This window comes from Hyperoodon ampullatus (genome assembly GCF_949752795.1).
Source record: "Hyperoodon ampullatus genome assembly, chromosome: 6".
Lineage (NCBI taxonomy): Eukaryota > Metazoa > Chordata > Mammalia > Artiodactyla > Ziphiidae > Hyperoodon > Hyperoodon ampullatus.
The window spans coordinates 28,276,425-28,291,367 of NC_136919.1; the positions used below are offsets into that span (position 1 = coordinate 28,276,425).

The window sequence follows — 14,943 nt, forward strand, 5'->3', positions numbered from 1 at the left end:
CTGAGGTGTTAGGTTGAGGGAAGGTGGCTGGCTTACTCCTTGTTTACCTTTTCCCCATTGCTCTCTTCTCCCACCATCCCATACAGGAAAGATCTGAGAAAGAATGAGTGGCTTAAAGATTGCCATTAGTTTGTTATTCATGCATTTACTCAGAAAGCAATGTGGCAGATGCTGAGATGTTCTTTCTTCCTTCTTGCCTAGTTTTAGAGATTCTGCATCCCATTTCTAGTGCTGTACTCTTTCTCTACTCTTTTGTGTATGTGAATGGCAGTAGCTAGAGTAGGCAGGAGAAAAGACAATGAGATTCTCATCTCTGCATTTAGTGGTGCCACTAAAGTGTACAATACCTTGCTATGAGAGCTCCACATATTTGCCTAGGGCAATGATACTCAAAGTAGCTGGTTTGCAAACTGTTGTCTATCCAAGATGAGATAAGGAGCTTGTGCCAGTATGAACCAAATATGAACCAACACACTGCCTTCTTCATTAAGAAAGACTTGCCAAGAAAATAATGTCAGATGAGCCGAACAGTGGGCTTAGTGGTGTGGTAGGCAGAGTTGGGGTAGAGAGGTTAGACTGTGTGTCCGTAGTCTCATGAGGAATTTACTACAATTTCTCCTATAGGAGAAATGAGAGAGACCAACATTTCTGAAAAACCTTGGGCATCTTATTGAAGCTTCTATGGAAGTACCTAAGGCTCTAGAAACTGCATTGATGATGTGCATTTATAAAGATTTGCCATTGGTATAGAAACAGTACCTATGGCATGTCTTCTAATCCTAGGCAAGGGTGCAAGCTAGTTAGGAACATAGTTCTTTTCAGGGGTGGGTGCTAAACCCACTTACTTTTTTTTTTAAGAAAAATAAAATGAGGGAGTGGGTAGAGAGTAAGGTGGAAGATGAAGACATGTTACACTGTGAATCACATTCTATTTTGATTAGTAGCAACTAATGGAGAATTAGTGGTGAATTAGGACTAGAATGATTCGTATCAGATCAAAACCAACACCTCTCTACTGGTTATTTAGCTAACACTATAAATTTTTCCAAAGTACTTCACTTTCTTATTTGATTCACACAACAACTCTGTCAGATTGGTAAAGTAACCTTCTTTTGATTGACAAGCTTAGATGCTCACAGATAGAGTCACTAAGATTCCATGGCCAGTAAGAGGCAGAGGTACACTGAGTCTTTTTTTGAGTACTATTTAATATACCTTCCATTATGTCATGCTCGTTTAACCAACATGACTGGAATTTGACTGGAGGTATTCATGAAATAAAATCTAGTGGCACAAAATCCAAGGTGATTTCTGCCACACCAGAAGATAAAACATTAAGGAATTAGACACCAAAATTGGTTTTCAGTTGATTCAATCATAAGTTAACTCCAAGATGTAATAGCCAAGGAGATCAAGACCCAAGATTCTCTATGACTATTCTATGGCAGGCGCAAAGAAAAGGGGTGAGACAGATTAATTGCCCAATGAATGGTGTGTGCTAGTCTCTTCTGCTCTATTTATCTAGAAAAATAAGTAAGCGTTGTAAACAAAATTCCCAGAATAGAAATAAAAACTTCCAAATTAATCCCAGGTCTCTGTTTTTCAAGAGGAACCTGTAAAAGATCACTGCTAAGAAAAGTTTTGCATCACTTGACATTTAATTTGAAATCATTTATCTTCAAGTCAGCAACAATTAGGTGCTACTATCAGCCATTCATCATGAATTGCAGAATACATTTCCCCCAGAGGAGAGAGAACAGTGCCTTGAATAGAGAAAGTCAAGGAAAACCATCACAGTTGAGAGCAGATGTTTTAAAAATAAATGTCCTTTACTTGTCCCCTCATGAGGCACGTAAGTTATATTGTGATATCATTGCTTTGTCCCTTGTACCATACAAAAGTGGCACCATGCTAGCGAAATTCTAATAAACAGAATTCAGTACTTTGCCCTGTATTATAAAAATGGACCATCCAAAACACTTATATTTCCATGGGAATAAACATATGCTAATTAGTTAGCATATATGGCTCTCGAGACAGGCACATGGTACATTCAACAAGAGAGGAAGATAGTAGTGTGGTCACCTTTTAATTGCATGGGTTTGAACCTAAGCCAATTATATTACTCCATTAACTCTGCCTAATGAAACCAATATGGAATTAACATGAGATACACATTTTAGAAAGAAATGTGTATCTGTCACTACCTCAGTAGGTAAATTTGAGGCATTAACTTTGGAGAAACAATACAAACTCTCAGAAGAAAAAGTAGTGGGGGGAGTGAAGAGAAAGAAAGAACTGGAGGAGCTGAATGTTACTTAAATGTAAATGTTAACTGCATCCATGTGCAGAATCATTATTTGAAGGTCATGGGAACAGAATTTAGTTGGCCTCAAGTGGAGGTTTGGGTGTGATAAAGTCAGAATTTTTGGGGTAGAAGCATGCTTTGACTCTATCCTATATGTAATGTTGTATTAAGCTTTTATTATGTAGTGATAATACACATACTGTTTCCAAAAGTGGGTAACTAACTATCTTATTTTAATGGATTTCCCTGATTGAAGGAAGTTGGTTCCTTCCAAGCTGATGAACCTATGTGTTTATGTTTCGAATAAATAGTATACTGAAATAAAACGACGATGCTACTCTCAGGGGTTTGATCATATCAGTGGTATCTCTTTCCATTCAGGAGTTGTGGCAGGATGCTACCAAAACCATTATTTACTAATTAAAGGTTTCATATGAAAGAAATCAGTAGCCCAAAAGAAAGTGGGAGAAAACATTGTTGCTGCTCCTGCTCTAAAAGCAATTTTGATTTGTCTGATTGTGTGGACAAGTCCACTCTCTTCTAGAATCCTTTAATCATGCACTGGCACAGTCAACAAATTAGGTCACTGGGCATAGATTCTAATAAGGACAATGGCTAAATTAAGTCAATTTGATTTAATGTGTAAAATGACTTCATCATTCTTTTATATTTAGAAAGTTTAAAAAAAAAATCACATCATTGTATTAGAGAAAGGTCCACTTTTCAGAAGCCGGGGAAGATCAGTTATTATTTTTGCTGAAAGCAGATGGTGGTCATATCCTAAAGTTACATGTTACAGTGACTTGACATTGAGCTGGACATTTTAAATATAGGACATTATAGAATGACATTTAAATTATATACTAAAAGTAAGACAGGTTAGATATGTTTGAGTTTAAAATACAAAGATAAATGAAAGAAAATGTCCTCAGTTGGCCAAACTAGATCTGAGTTAATAAAATAATCCCTCCCTTTCAAGATGTGTGCCATGAAAGTAACAATGACAACAGTGATTTAAAATACAAGGGTTGCAAGAGTTGTCCCTGGAGGACTCTTCATCCTTCAGTGGTCCTAAAGCTTTGAAATTTACTTATTCTAGATGCTTCTTCACAGTTTCTCTGGTCTCCAAGTTGTAGTGTGCTGTATACTACAAAAATTCATCATGGAGCACAGACAATTTCACTGCTAACTAAGGAACACTACTTTTGGGGAAAATTCTTGCTCTTTAAGACTCTTGCCAAACAATCTACAAATGGAAAGGAGTCTGGAGAATGTGAACACTATTGGCATGTATGAAGTATTAGGTAATAAAGAAGCAATGATGAGAAGCAAGTGATGCTGACTCTTGCATTTGTTAGATCTTATTCTGCATATCTATTAATAATGATACACCTTATGGATGCAATTTCATGTTTATAACACTCTGGGCATTGGCAGCATTGTGCACCTGTGTTTTCCATGCCTTCCCATCTGCTGCCTACAGCCATTCAGATTCAGGTGACGGAAATATTTCAGATAAAAGTTAATTAGCCTGCACTCTGCAGATCAAATCTCTACAGTTCAGCATTAAATATAAATCTGCTGGGCAACTGCTGAAAGTAGCCTGAGGCTGCCCTTCCTAAAATTAAAAATGCAAGATTCATTTTTCTAGGAAAAGAAACCTTTAGTACTCTCTTTATATTTTACACGTAGATTTGATCAAACTTTTCACATATATTTGCTCTTACTCATTTTATTTTTTTATCTCTGTATATATATCGAAAGTGGAAGAGAGATTAGAAATATTTTTTTTCCAGCTACAGTGATAGAATGAAAATGATATAGAGTTAGAAATTTTCCCGAGTCTGGACTCTATTATTAGTACACCAACCAATGTTGATCAAGCCCCAGAACTTTCCTCAGTTTCTCAGTTTTTAAAATGGGACCAACACCAACTACCTATTTGTTTCATAAATACTTTGTGCAAGACTCAATAATGCTTGATATTTTATTAAAAACTAATGCACAAAATGCAGAAAACTCCCTTTGCTAAAAGGACCCCACCTTCTCCGTAAATATTTATCTTATTGTCAACAGTTAAGTTCTCAAATAGCTTCCTTTATTGAAACTATATATATATATATATATATATTTTTAACCCATAGGAAACTAAATCATTATAGTCTTCTTTACTTCTAGATAATTGGAGCAGAAATGGGCTGAACACAACTAAATATAGCCAGTCTTTGAACCCACATCACATAGAGAGAGAGTAGGGACAAAGAAACAATCCCAAATGAGTCCTCCCATCTATTTTTATGGTATCAGATAATACTTCTAATGCCTTTCAATACCCAAGACTAATTAACCACTCTACCTATTGCTTCTGTACTAATTGCAGATTTCCTGTTTATTCAAAGGAATTCAGAGGGAGGTGTTTTCTTCTTTACACCGTCGCCTTAAAGCTCAGGGACATCGTCTAAAGAAGTCAGAAGGGGCAGGTGCTCTTTCCGACAGGTGCTTTTAGAGTTCCTCAGGGGAGTGAAAGACTGGAAGTCTGGGATCTTCTGTGCCCATTCCCCGCGCTAGTCGTTAGAACCTCGACTGCTCTCCACGCTCCTGAACTTCGACTTCTATTCAATACTTCCATAGGGTATCCACTAGGTATCTCCCAACTGGTCAAAACGTGAAGATTTTTTCGCATATTCTCCCACTTCCTTACTTCCATCTGCTACTCTACCTCTCATTTTATTTCCATCTGCGCTTTAAAATGTTTTATTTTACTTCTACTGAGATCCTTCTGCCTATAACCTACGGATATGATCCGATCCTTAAACAATATCAAAGTTGCAAAGCCCCACGACCCTCAGGTCTTCATCCGCGTTCTCTTCCTCCGCCCTCCCTCCGCCCCCGCTACCATCCCGGCCCCCAGCGGTGCCCATCTCCACTCCACGCGCCAGACTCCTCTCACCTGACTCTCCCGCGGAAACTCGTGGCGCACGATGCTGATAACTGGAATGTGCAGGACGGAGCTGACCAAGTCGAGCTCCATCATCTCGCCCAGGCCCTGGGGGAAGGCGAGCAGCGCCGATACCCCTTGCACCACCACGGTGTGACACACGCTCTGCAGAAAGGAGAAAGGGTCACTGCTCCACGGCGAGCTAGGGGAGGAGAAGGGCAAGAGCGGCAGATCGCCCAGGCCTGCCTCGATGGCCATCACTACTTCCAAAGACAGGTTGTAGGGCAGCAGCCCTTCCACTCGGTTCAGGTTGTCCACGGCGAAGAGGAGGGCATCCCGAGGCCACAGGGTCTCGGCCCGGTCGCCCTCCCCGGGCTTCCGTGCGCCCGGCGGCCCCCGGCCATACAGGGCGCTCCCCAACCAGCGTGCGCCCGGCGAGGGCGCCGGGGGCCGCCAAGTCCCTGGCTCAGGTTCATCTCGCTGGGCGCCTGTCCGGCTGCCGTCTGGGGCGCGGCTGGCCGTGCGGGGGGCCGTGGTCCAGGGCTGCAAGTGCACCGCGCCCACCCTCACCGCGTGTCCGATGCGCTTGAGGATCTGGCAGGGTTGCGGGTGCGAGGAGGAGCCGGGCACCCCGGCCAGCACCAGTGCGCAGGGCGGCGGCAGCAGCAGACAGACCCTGCTCAGCAGCCACCACAAACTCAGTCTCCTCATTACTGAGACCCGCAGGGAGAAAGCGCGCCCCCTCCTGACCCCGGCTCTCTCCCGGGCAGCCTCCGCCTAAGGTCTCCGCCCCCAGGTTCCGCTGGCAGCTCACTCCGCGCTGCGAAGCTGTCCCAGGAGCTGAAGCGGACTCCGGGCCATCCAAGTTGGAGCCTAGCACGCCCTAGGCAGTCTCGGGACCTGCTCCCAAGTCCCTCCGCCTCGCATCTTCTGCCCGCCCGGTCCCTGCGCTGAGCGGGGCGGGCGGCGCTGGTCACCCGCGGCTTGGGCGCTTGTTCCCCGTCCGCCCCATCCGCAGGGCGGCTTGGGCACTGCGTCCGGCCCCACGGGGAAGCAGGACTGAGAAGCGGCTGGGATTCCTAGGGGGCAACGGTGACCGAGGAGGCAAGGTTCTCACTTGGATTCTTGTCTCGCCCAGGCGAGACCCACTTATTTCCTTGGGGTCGCGCAGGAGAAGGCGTTCACGCCCGGGGTGCGGAAAAGCAGCCAAATCCTCCTTGCTCCACCGTCGGCCACCCTCTCGCGGGCTCTCCCAGCGCTCGCTTCATTTTTCTTCTTCCTTCGCTACTTCCTCTCTTCCTTTCTTTCGTCCTCTTTTCGCCCAGTCGCCGCTGCCGCTGGCTTCCTCAGAGGAGCGACGCGACTGGCCAGCAAAGGGTGGTTCTGCTGGGAGCGCAAAGTTCTCCCCGCCTCAGCCGGCGCCTCTCTGCTGCTGAGCCCTGGCGCCAGCCTGTCGCTTGGCTGTGCTAGACGCCCACTGTTCGTGAGATTCCCGGGTGGCGCTTCCCGCGCCCCTGGCAAGTTCTCTCCCCTTCAAGGCTAGGGGTCATAATTTGCGAAATTTCTTGCGACCTAAGAGGGAGAATTCTGGATTCGGAGTTGCGCCTGAGGATCTGAAATCCAGCAGGTTGAAAGAGGCCGTGATTTTAAGAAGCTTCTCTTCGATGTCTTTCTTTAAAGGTTTTTCTAGCTGAGGGTATTAAAGCAAGAATCATATACACGTTGAATCTCGGCTTCCTGCTCTCTGGCGCATGGACCTTTGCCAATTTTTAAGGATCCCAATGTTTTGGGGTTCTCAAAATTATAATAGTGAATTCGAAGCAATTATTTGATCAAGAAATTAAAGAGATTTAAAATACTTTGAAAGTATACTTTCAAGCACAGTCAACAGCAGTTTGTAGTTTAGACCAAGGGTCCTCCAAATCACTGTTACTAGTAAGTGCTTTCATTTGTGTGGTAATACAATGAGGTCAGTGAGTTATCATTTGATCTTTACCTCCATGATCTGAAAGATCTGGAGTTAGAAGGAAGGAGAGGGTTAAGTGTAGGCCTGTGGTTTCCACACATACAGTACATTTATTTTATTTTATGCCACAGTTTCATTTAGAAGGAGAGTAGGAGAGGTATCCATGGGGCAGAGCAAGCACCCGGGATCAGGAGTTCTGAATTTCAATAACACTTCCAGAGAACCATGACCTTGGCGATTTATTTTACCTGACCTTGCCCTGCTGTTTGGATCTGGTAAATTGTTATGCAAATACAGCTAGCTTTTAGCTCTGGAGAGTTGTTTTGATTCATGAGCTACAGTTTCCATCTTGCTTTAAACCCTTGGGATGAAGAGGCTCTAGGTAAATAAAATTCCCAAGAAGCTTGCAAAGTGAATGTTGTTTTCCTCAGCACAGATCTTGAAAGTCATCTCAGAGCTAACCTTACCTGACATTCTAATTAGCTCTTGCAAGACTGGGATGCCGGAGAAAAGACTCCCATGAGGCAAAAGTGGAAATCACAGGAGAGTCTGAACCAGAAGGGAAGGATTCTTCCTGAGGCCATAGAGAGGCTCTCATGCATGGACGCTGGAACTTTCTTCTTGCTCCAGATGATTCCACTGATTGGGGTCTGAATAAGAAAACTATAGAATTTTGTGGTCCTTGCCTTACAGGAAGACTGGGACTCAATTAATTGTGTAGTAAGGAGGTGTGTTTGTCTGTGTATGAGTATGTGTGCATGGAGGAATATGACATTCCACATTATGACCGTGCCCTCGAGTGATTATCTGAGTACTTGGCATTACATGTATGTTCAAACCAGATTCCGAAGAAAGTAGTCGGTGATGAAGAACAGTTGGATCTCATCTGTTAATGGCATTCGAGAGCCGTTGTGTTACTAACCATTTCCAGTCAGGCCCTAACAAGGGTCCTACTGCCCCGTGTCCTTGGAGCCAATAGAACAGACCAAGTTCAGTTTAGAAGCAAAGTAAAGTTTTTTTCTTTGGTCAGAGAACAGCGAGGTGCAGGCTCGCACCCCAGAGAACGTGCTTTCCCTGACAGGCTACAGGTGGGGCTACTTTATAGGGATCTCGTCAGTGGGGCGGGGCAGAGTCCTCACCGGGCAGGCACAGCTGTGCTGCTTACGCCCAAGAGCACGCAGGGTCTCTGGGCGTGGCCCGCTGCCGCCATCTTGAATTGAGTAGCCCGCGCGGTTTCTGCACACCGCTCCCGAGCTGAGGCGTCAATGCAGCATTTCTCACAGGGAACTCTGGTCTGAAGTGCTGAGTGTGAGGCCTCTGCCCCGGCACCCCATGAGTAAGTGAAACTGGACTAAGCGCCGAGGAAAGAAAGGTTAGACTTTATTTTATTACCCGGGTTCCGTTTTTACTTGCCGGGAATTGTTAATGGGTTCTGCTGGTGCCCGTTGTGTGTTCTTTAGGCCTCTCACGAGTCCTGGACTACTTGGGGGGAATGCCTCCACTGGTTGTTCATAGAATAGAGGATGATTCCCACAGTTCTGAGGACAGTGCCGCCCTGGCTCATGATAAAACTATAGCTAAATCTTTCAAATACTGTTTGAATGGTAAAGAGCAGCCCTTCCTTCTTGGGCTTCCTCTTGTTTCTTTGTGGGTTTTTCAATTATGCTACCCAGATTTCCTTCCCATTTCCTCATGCTGCTTGGTTCTCTTTTTCCATATCACTGTAATCTGAACATCTCTGACATGATTCTTTTCTCTCCTTTCCCCACATCTTCCTTTTTCTTTCCCCTTTTTCACACTTAAGTGGTCATAATTTTGAAAGCTTTTTAAAGATTCAGTCATGAGTTCAGTGACCATTTATGAAACTCCTACCATGTGCAGGCATTGCTGTAGAACTGTCCAGGGGAGTAGACGAATAAACTCTAGTTCAGAGAAGTTGAGGATATTTTTTCCCTCCACAAAGTCACATAGTTAATGAGTGAACAAAATGCTAACATCGAGCTTATATTTTAGTGGGAGAGACAGACAATAAAACATACAAGTAAGTAAATGTAGGATGTGTTAGTTGATACTAAGGGGAAAAATAAAGCAGCAAAAAAGAAGTATTATGGAGGAGACTGGGTAGTAATTGTAGATAGGGGAGCCAGGGTAAACCCCTCTGAGAAGATTACTTTTGAATAAAGACATAAAGGTAGGTGAGAAAGTGATTCATATGAATACTTAAAGCAAGAATTTCCGAGCAGAGGAAACAGCAAGTGCAAAGGCCCTGAGGCGGGAGTGTTTCCAGTATGTTTGAAGAGTAGTGACGGGTCCAGAGTTGCTGGAGCAACATGACCCAGTGCAAGAGTGATGGCTGGTGAGGTCAGACAGGCAATGAGGAGGCGGCAAAGTAAGCCAATCATTAACTTTGACTTCTACTCTGAAAGGGATGAGAAGGCACTGGGAAGGAGAGAGTTAAGAAGAACTTATGGACTTATGTTTTACCAGGACCACTCTAGTTGCTCTGTTGATAAGTAGAGGAAAGATGGGCTAGGATGGAAGTCAGGAGACCAGGTATGACGCGGTTGCAGTTATCCACGAGAGATACTATTACTGTCAAATCGTAAAATAACTTTATTGCATTAGTGTTATTCCCATTCTATAGAATAGAAAATCATATCTGAGGAAAGTTGAGTTATTTGCACAAAGTCATCACATAGTGAGTGGCAGTGTGGATTAGAAATTTTAAGTTCATTCCAGCTGCATTGTTGGTAGTAAGAATCAGATTTTGAAATTGGCTCACTCAGAGAAGATGAAGCTCTTTTTATTACCAGATTTGAAGTGAGAACTACTAATCTAAGAACCCACGTTGGAGAGTCAAATAAACAAAAACAAATCCAAATGTTCACAATTTAAAATGTGCTTTTGCGCACATCTGTGTTTTCTGGTACCCATCACGGTTAGACTGAAAGTTGAGATATTCGGAGGTAGCCCAGGAAAGGCTGCAGTGAAGGATGCTGTGTGAGTCAAGAACTTGGATGCTGTTCTCATCTCTGTTTCCCTATGGATGTGACATTTAACCTCCTGGAGCTCAAGCTTTCACCTGTGTCCTGGGGTTGTGGTGACAGCTCTTGGTAGTTGTGTGCATGGCAGTGCGTGGACTCCTGTGAACCCTTTCAAGTTCCATGGGAAGAGGAAGCTTCTTGTAGGGCTATCAGTTCTGTCACATTTATAAAGGTTTGGAAAACTATCTCTTTTTTTTTTTTTTGCCTATACCCTGACATATTTCAAGTTCTATCCATATCTAGCTTTGTTTTTGTAGATGGCAACAGTATTAAATGGCATGTTTCTATCTGGGTCTGTCTTTTATGCAATAGTAACTGTGTAGGTTTTTAAAATCAATATTCAGATGAAAAGTGTTCTCACCTTTAACTAATAACACGCATGAGCCCAATTATGCCCTCTCCCACATCAACTTCTCTGTCTCTATTGCGAGAGACCTCATGGTTATAAGAAACTTTCTGGGTAGAAACAAACAAACCAAAAAATATGTGGAGTTGGTAGAGGAACCATGGTAGCAGAATTTGAGGAGGGAATGTATCTAGAGAATCTAGAAAAAAAACAAGTCAGTTTAGAGGAGCAGACCCTGAGGGCTCATCTATATAAAGCTTAATTATTTTTTTCTTGTTCCCCTAGTTAAAAAAAAAGGCTATGTCGACTTGAAACCTTGTAACATTATCCTATATTCTACTAATTAGGCATTAATTTTGGCAGTAGTCATCCTCTTCTAAAAATGCAAATAACTCTCATGATTATGGGACTATCCATCACACATTAGTGTAAATTATTTTACCCCAGTTGTTGAAAAATTAATATCGTGTTGGGAATTTTGGTGGGGGGGGAAAGGAATTCATTTTGTATTATAAGGGAATTTGGGGATATAGAAAAGAACCAGTGGGATTTCACTAAAGACGTTTTGGGCAATCTGAGGGACTGGAAACAGGAGAAAAAGAGTATTAGGAACTAAGAAAATGGGGTGATGAAAAGGAAGCAAAAAATTATTAGTCCATCTTGACTATTTCAAATAGTGCTTAAGCTTTGCCCTTATACTGGAAAAATAAAGAGAAATGGCTTCTCTTTTGTACCACATGATCACCTACACCTGGGAAACCAAATTCAGTGCAAAGTTATTACCAACATATAAATTAGGAACTGCCAATAGTTGTCTTTCAGCTGTGAATAAGAACACAGCTGTGGTGTCTTCAGACTAGTTGTTGTCAGGGCAGTAAGTTATCAGCTGTGACAAGAGCATGGCCTTTTCAACATCCACCAGGATTATTAGCTGAGTGTTTGGATCTCCTGATTCTTGTCCTAAACAACCCACCACAGGGAACTCAAATAGGACTCTGGAGAGGCCAATATGGCAGTCTCCCTCCATCTCTCTCCCTCCATCTCTCTCTCTCTCTCTCTCTCTCTCTCTCTCTCTCTCTCTCTCTCTCTCTCTCTCTGTCTCTCTCTGTCTCTGTCTCTCTCTCTGTCTTATTCTAATCATTCCAATTTAGTGTTTATCCAAATGAGCTATAGAATAAAACTTGGCCCATTACAGATTGTGACATTTTTAAAGGACTTTTTCTTGCCCAGTTTGTAGCATGAATTTTATAACTGTAGCCAAAAGAATTTGGGAATTTTCTAAAGGCTATTTGCCTTTCTAGATCTCATGCCTTACATCTGTGAAAAGCATTTTGTTTTTAAAAAATAGTTTTTGTTTCTTTAGAAAGAGATTTTAAGGGAGGTTTTCAGAACATGCACAAGAATTGGTAAATCTTCATTATTCTAGAGCTTATTATCTTGAGTGTCTTTTTCATGTCAGGCACTTTGTACACATGATATGCTAACGTTTTATAGATGATGAAACTGTTGCTTCGTGAAATTGAGTCATTTACAAAGGACTGGGAGGCAAACCTAGATTTGATTCTCTGACTCCAAAGTCCATGCTCTTTTAATTTCCACTTCAGCCCTGGCTGACTCTTGAACCATTATCTAACTAATATATAGGGATGAACATAATCACAGAGCTACTTGATTATCACTTGTCAGAGTATATAAATGAAAACTCTAAAAGTTTTAATATTGAAGGAGGTCTTAGGGAATGGTTTTCTCACTGTTTAATAATGCACATAGGGCTTCCCTGGTGGCGCAGTGGTTGAGAGTCCGCCTGCCGATGCAGGGGACACGGGTTCGTGCCCCGGACCGGGAAGATCCCACATGCCGCGGAGCGGCTGGGCCCGTGAGCCATGGCAGCTGAGCCTGCGCGTCCGGAGCCTGTGCTCCGCAGCGGGAGAGGCCACAACAGTGAGAGGCCCACGTACCGCAAAAAAAAAAAAAATAATGCACATAAATAGGCATGAATCATAATTTTCTATTCTCATAGTGGGCCACAAAATATCCAGGAGATATATTATCTATTTCAGTTGTGAAATGACACCTACCATGGCTGCAGTTGGAATGTCATTGGAAATATTATCTCATAACTCATTATCCTCCTTAGGATCTCTGTTCAGCAATGACATAGTCAGGATATCAAGAAATATTTCAATATGTAAAAGTTTAAGTGATTTGGGATGGTGCTTCTGGAACGTTCTTGGGAAAAGTTTAGTTCAAGGGCAACCTTTATTCTCCATAAGGAAGACCAGAGTCTTTTCTTCATAGACTGTAATTGACAAGTATTCTATCCTGATCAAAAGATTGAAGAGTTGGCTTGGTATAAGCTAGCTCACTCAAAAATGAGTTTGGATATACTTTATATTGTGATGTGTGAGTTTTGGCTAAACAGAGTTATCCTCTGTGCCATTTCCAAGTGCTACAATTGATGCAGACAGAAAAGAAAAAGATCTCATGATTTTGCTGAAGGATAACCTCCTGGGAATTGAACCTCTCTTTGAAATGAGAGCTAGTCATCTAGAAATTGTTAGTGAAAGAGGAATTACCTCTTCCTGAATTTGAAATCCCCTCAAAAAACACTGTACCTTTTTCTTCTGGGGGTGCCATAATTGGGTTAAAAAATCAATTGCTCCCCTCCCCAACAGTTCTATCACTGCAGTATACACTATGGAGGGCAGACTGAGAAAGACTGAGACAGTAGCAGCAGTGATTAGCTTACGATCACATGGAATTCTACCAAGAGCTCAATGGGAAAACATTCCGTCCATTAAAGATGCTGGTATAATGAGACCGATTAGGTTGAAAATAATAACTACTGTATTCTGGAATGGGATGACACCTCTTTTTTTTTTTGAAGAGCTTAATGCATTTTTGCAAAATTAAAAAAATTTCCAAAGTAAGAAGAGGGTAGACATATTAATATATTTATGTAGTTTTAAATCAATTATAAATAGCTGATGCCTGCAGCAGAGACTCCATAAGTGAATAGCCCAAGGTTCCACAGCAGAATTAAAATCCCATTTCTTTTATAGCAGTAAAAATGGGAGGCAGAATTTACTATTGTGACCACAGATGGGGGAGCTGGTGCTGTGTAGTCTGGTGTTTCTCCTCTGATCTACTCTCAAGCAAAAAGACACCTATTTGGTTCTGATATTTGAAGCCATTAAGGTGAGGGCTGAGCTTTTCTGGTAATGAAAACACTTGCAGCCCATTTGTTTATAATGGCCATATCTGCCTTAATCTTCACTTGTAGTTTTTAGCTGAGAGGCTTGCAGTTTCCTCCAGCCTTAGTATGACTTCTTCCTGAAGTCCTTCATCTGGTTGGTGGCTCAGTCATGTTTCTGTGGAGTTTTGAAAATGGTCTTCAGCAAAAGCAATCTTCCTTTGCTATTGTACCAGCTATTCAATCTTCCTTTTTAAGACTCCCTGCTGCTTTCTAAATCAAGCTGTGATTTTCCTGGTTTATCAGCCTCAACATCTTGGGGTTTAAATTTGCTATTAGAGACTTTTTTTTTTCCCCACTGGTATGTTCTCCAGTGCTGAAATATATTATCTTCATTCCAGAAGTGGGTGGCCTGGCAGCATCCACAGTTAGTGGTGCAGGCATCTGTGTGTGCATGGGATACAATCTGTATGTATATGGGATATAGTCTCCCATTGTCTATAGCTTTTTTGCTTTTGCATCCATAATTTTCAAGTGACTACAGTATCTGTAGGTTGCCTGTATATTATTTTGTTCTGATTCTGTAATGCCAGCAAGTCTTTGTCTACATAGTCAGGAGCTGTGGTGTAAAGAAATGAAACTAGCTAATGCAATCTTTGGCTATATTTTTCACAAGGTCAGAAAATATGATGATAATGAAATTACACTGAATCCTATGAGTATATTAGGAAAGTCTTTAGTAATGTATTCATATATAATGTATTATGAAATAGATGTGTGTATAATAGAAATATAATTTAGCAGTAGGTACAAGTTGAATTATTAATCTCAATTCTCTGTTCCCCTGTATTAGTAACATGGCCTCATGCTAGGTGCAATATATATCTCTAGTCCTTGATTTGGGGCTTGGCTAACCCATTGCTTTGACCAATGGAATTTTAATGGATATGATGCAAACAAAGGCTTGATATGTGTTTGCACAGTTGGACTTGTTTTCTTGAGCTCCCACTTTTCACCCAAAGAAAAATATTCTTTGGATATCTGCTGGTCCAAAGACCATGAGAGGTTTGTAAAACAGACCTGGACCCAACTGCAGCTTGAAACCAAGTCCAAATGACTTCAGCCTGGATCAGCTGAATTCCTGTGAA

At 42.3% G+C, this 14,943-nt stretch overlaps 1 protein-coding gene across 1 annotated transcript in view; it reads right to left on the minus strand.

The window, feature by feature from the left end:
• The window catches only part of GRIN3A (glutamate ionotropic receptor NMDA type subunit 3A), a gene marked incomplete at both ends in the record, with an annotated part of 137,307 nt that extends 131,350 nt beyond the window's left edge, over positions 1–5,957 (minus strand). The window contains one exon of the mRNA XM_079707078.1: positions 5,259–5,957. Within this exon, the coding sequence (XP_079563204.1) occupies positions 5,259–5,957 (699 nt within the window). The remainder of the gene's footprint in view (positions 1–5,258) is intronic.
• Between the last annotated feature and the right edge of the window lie 8,986 nt (positions 5,958–14,943).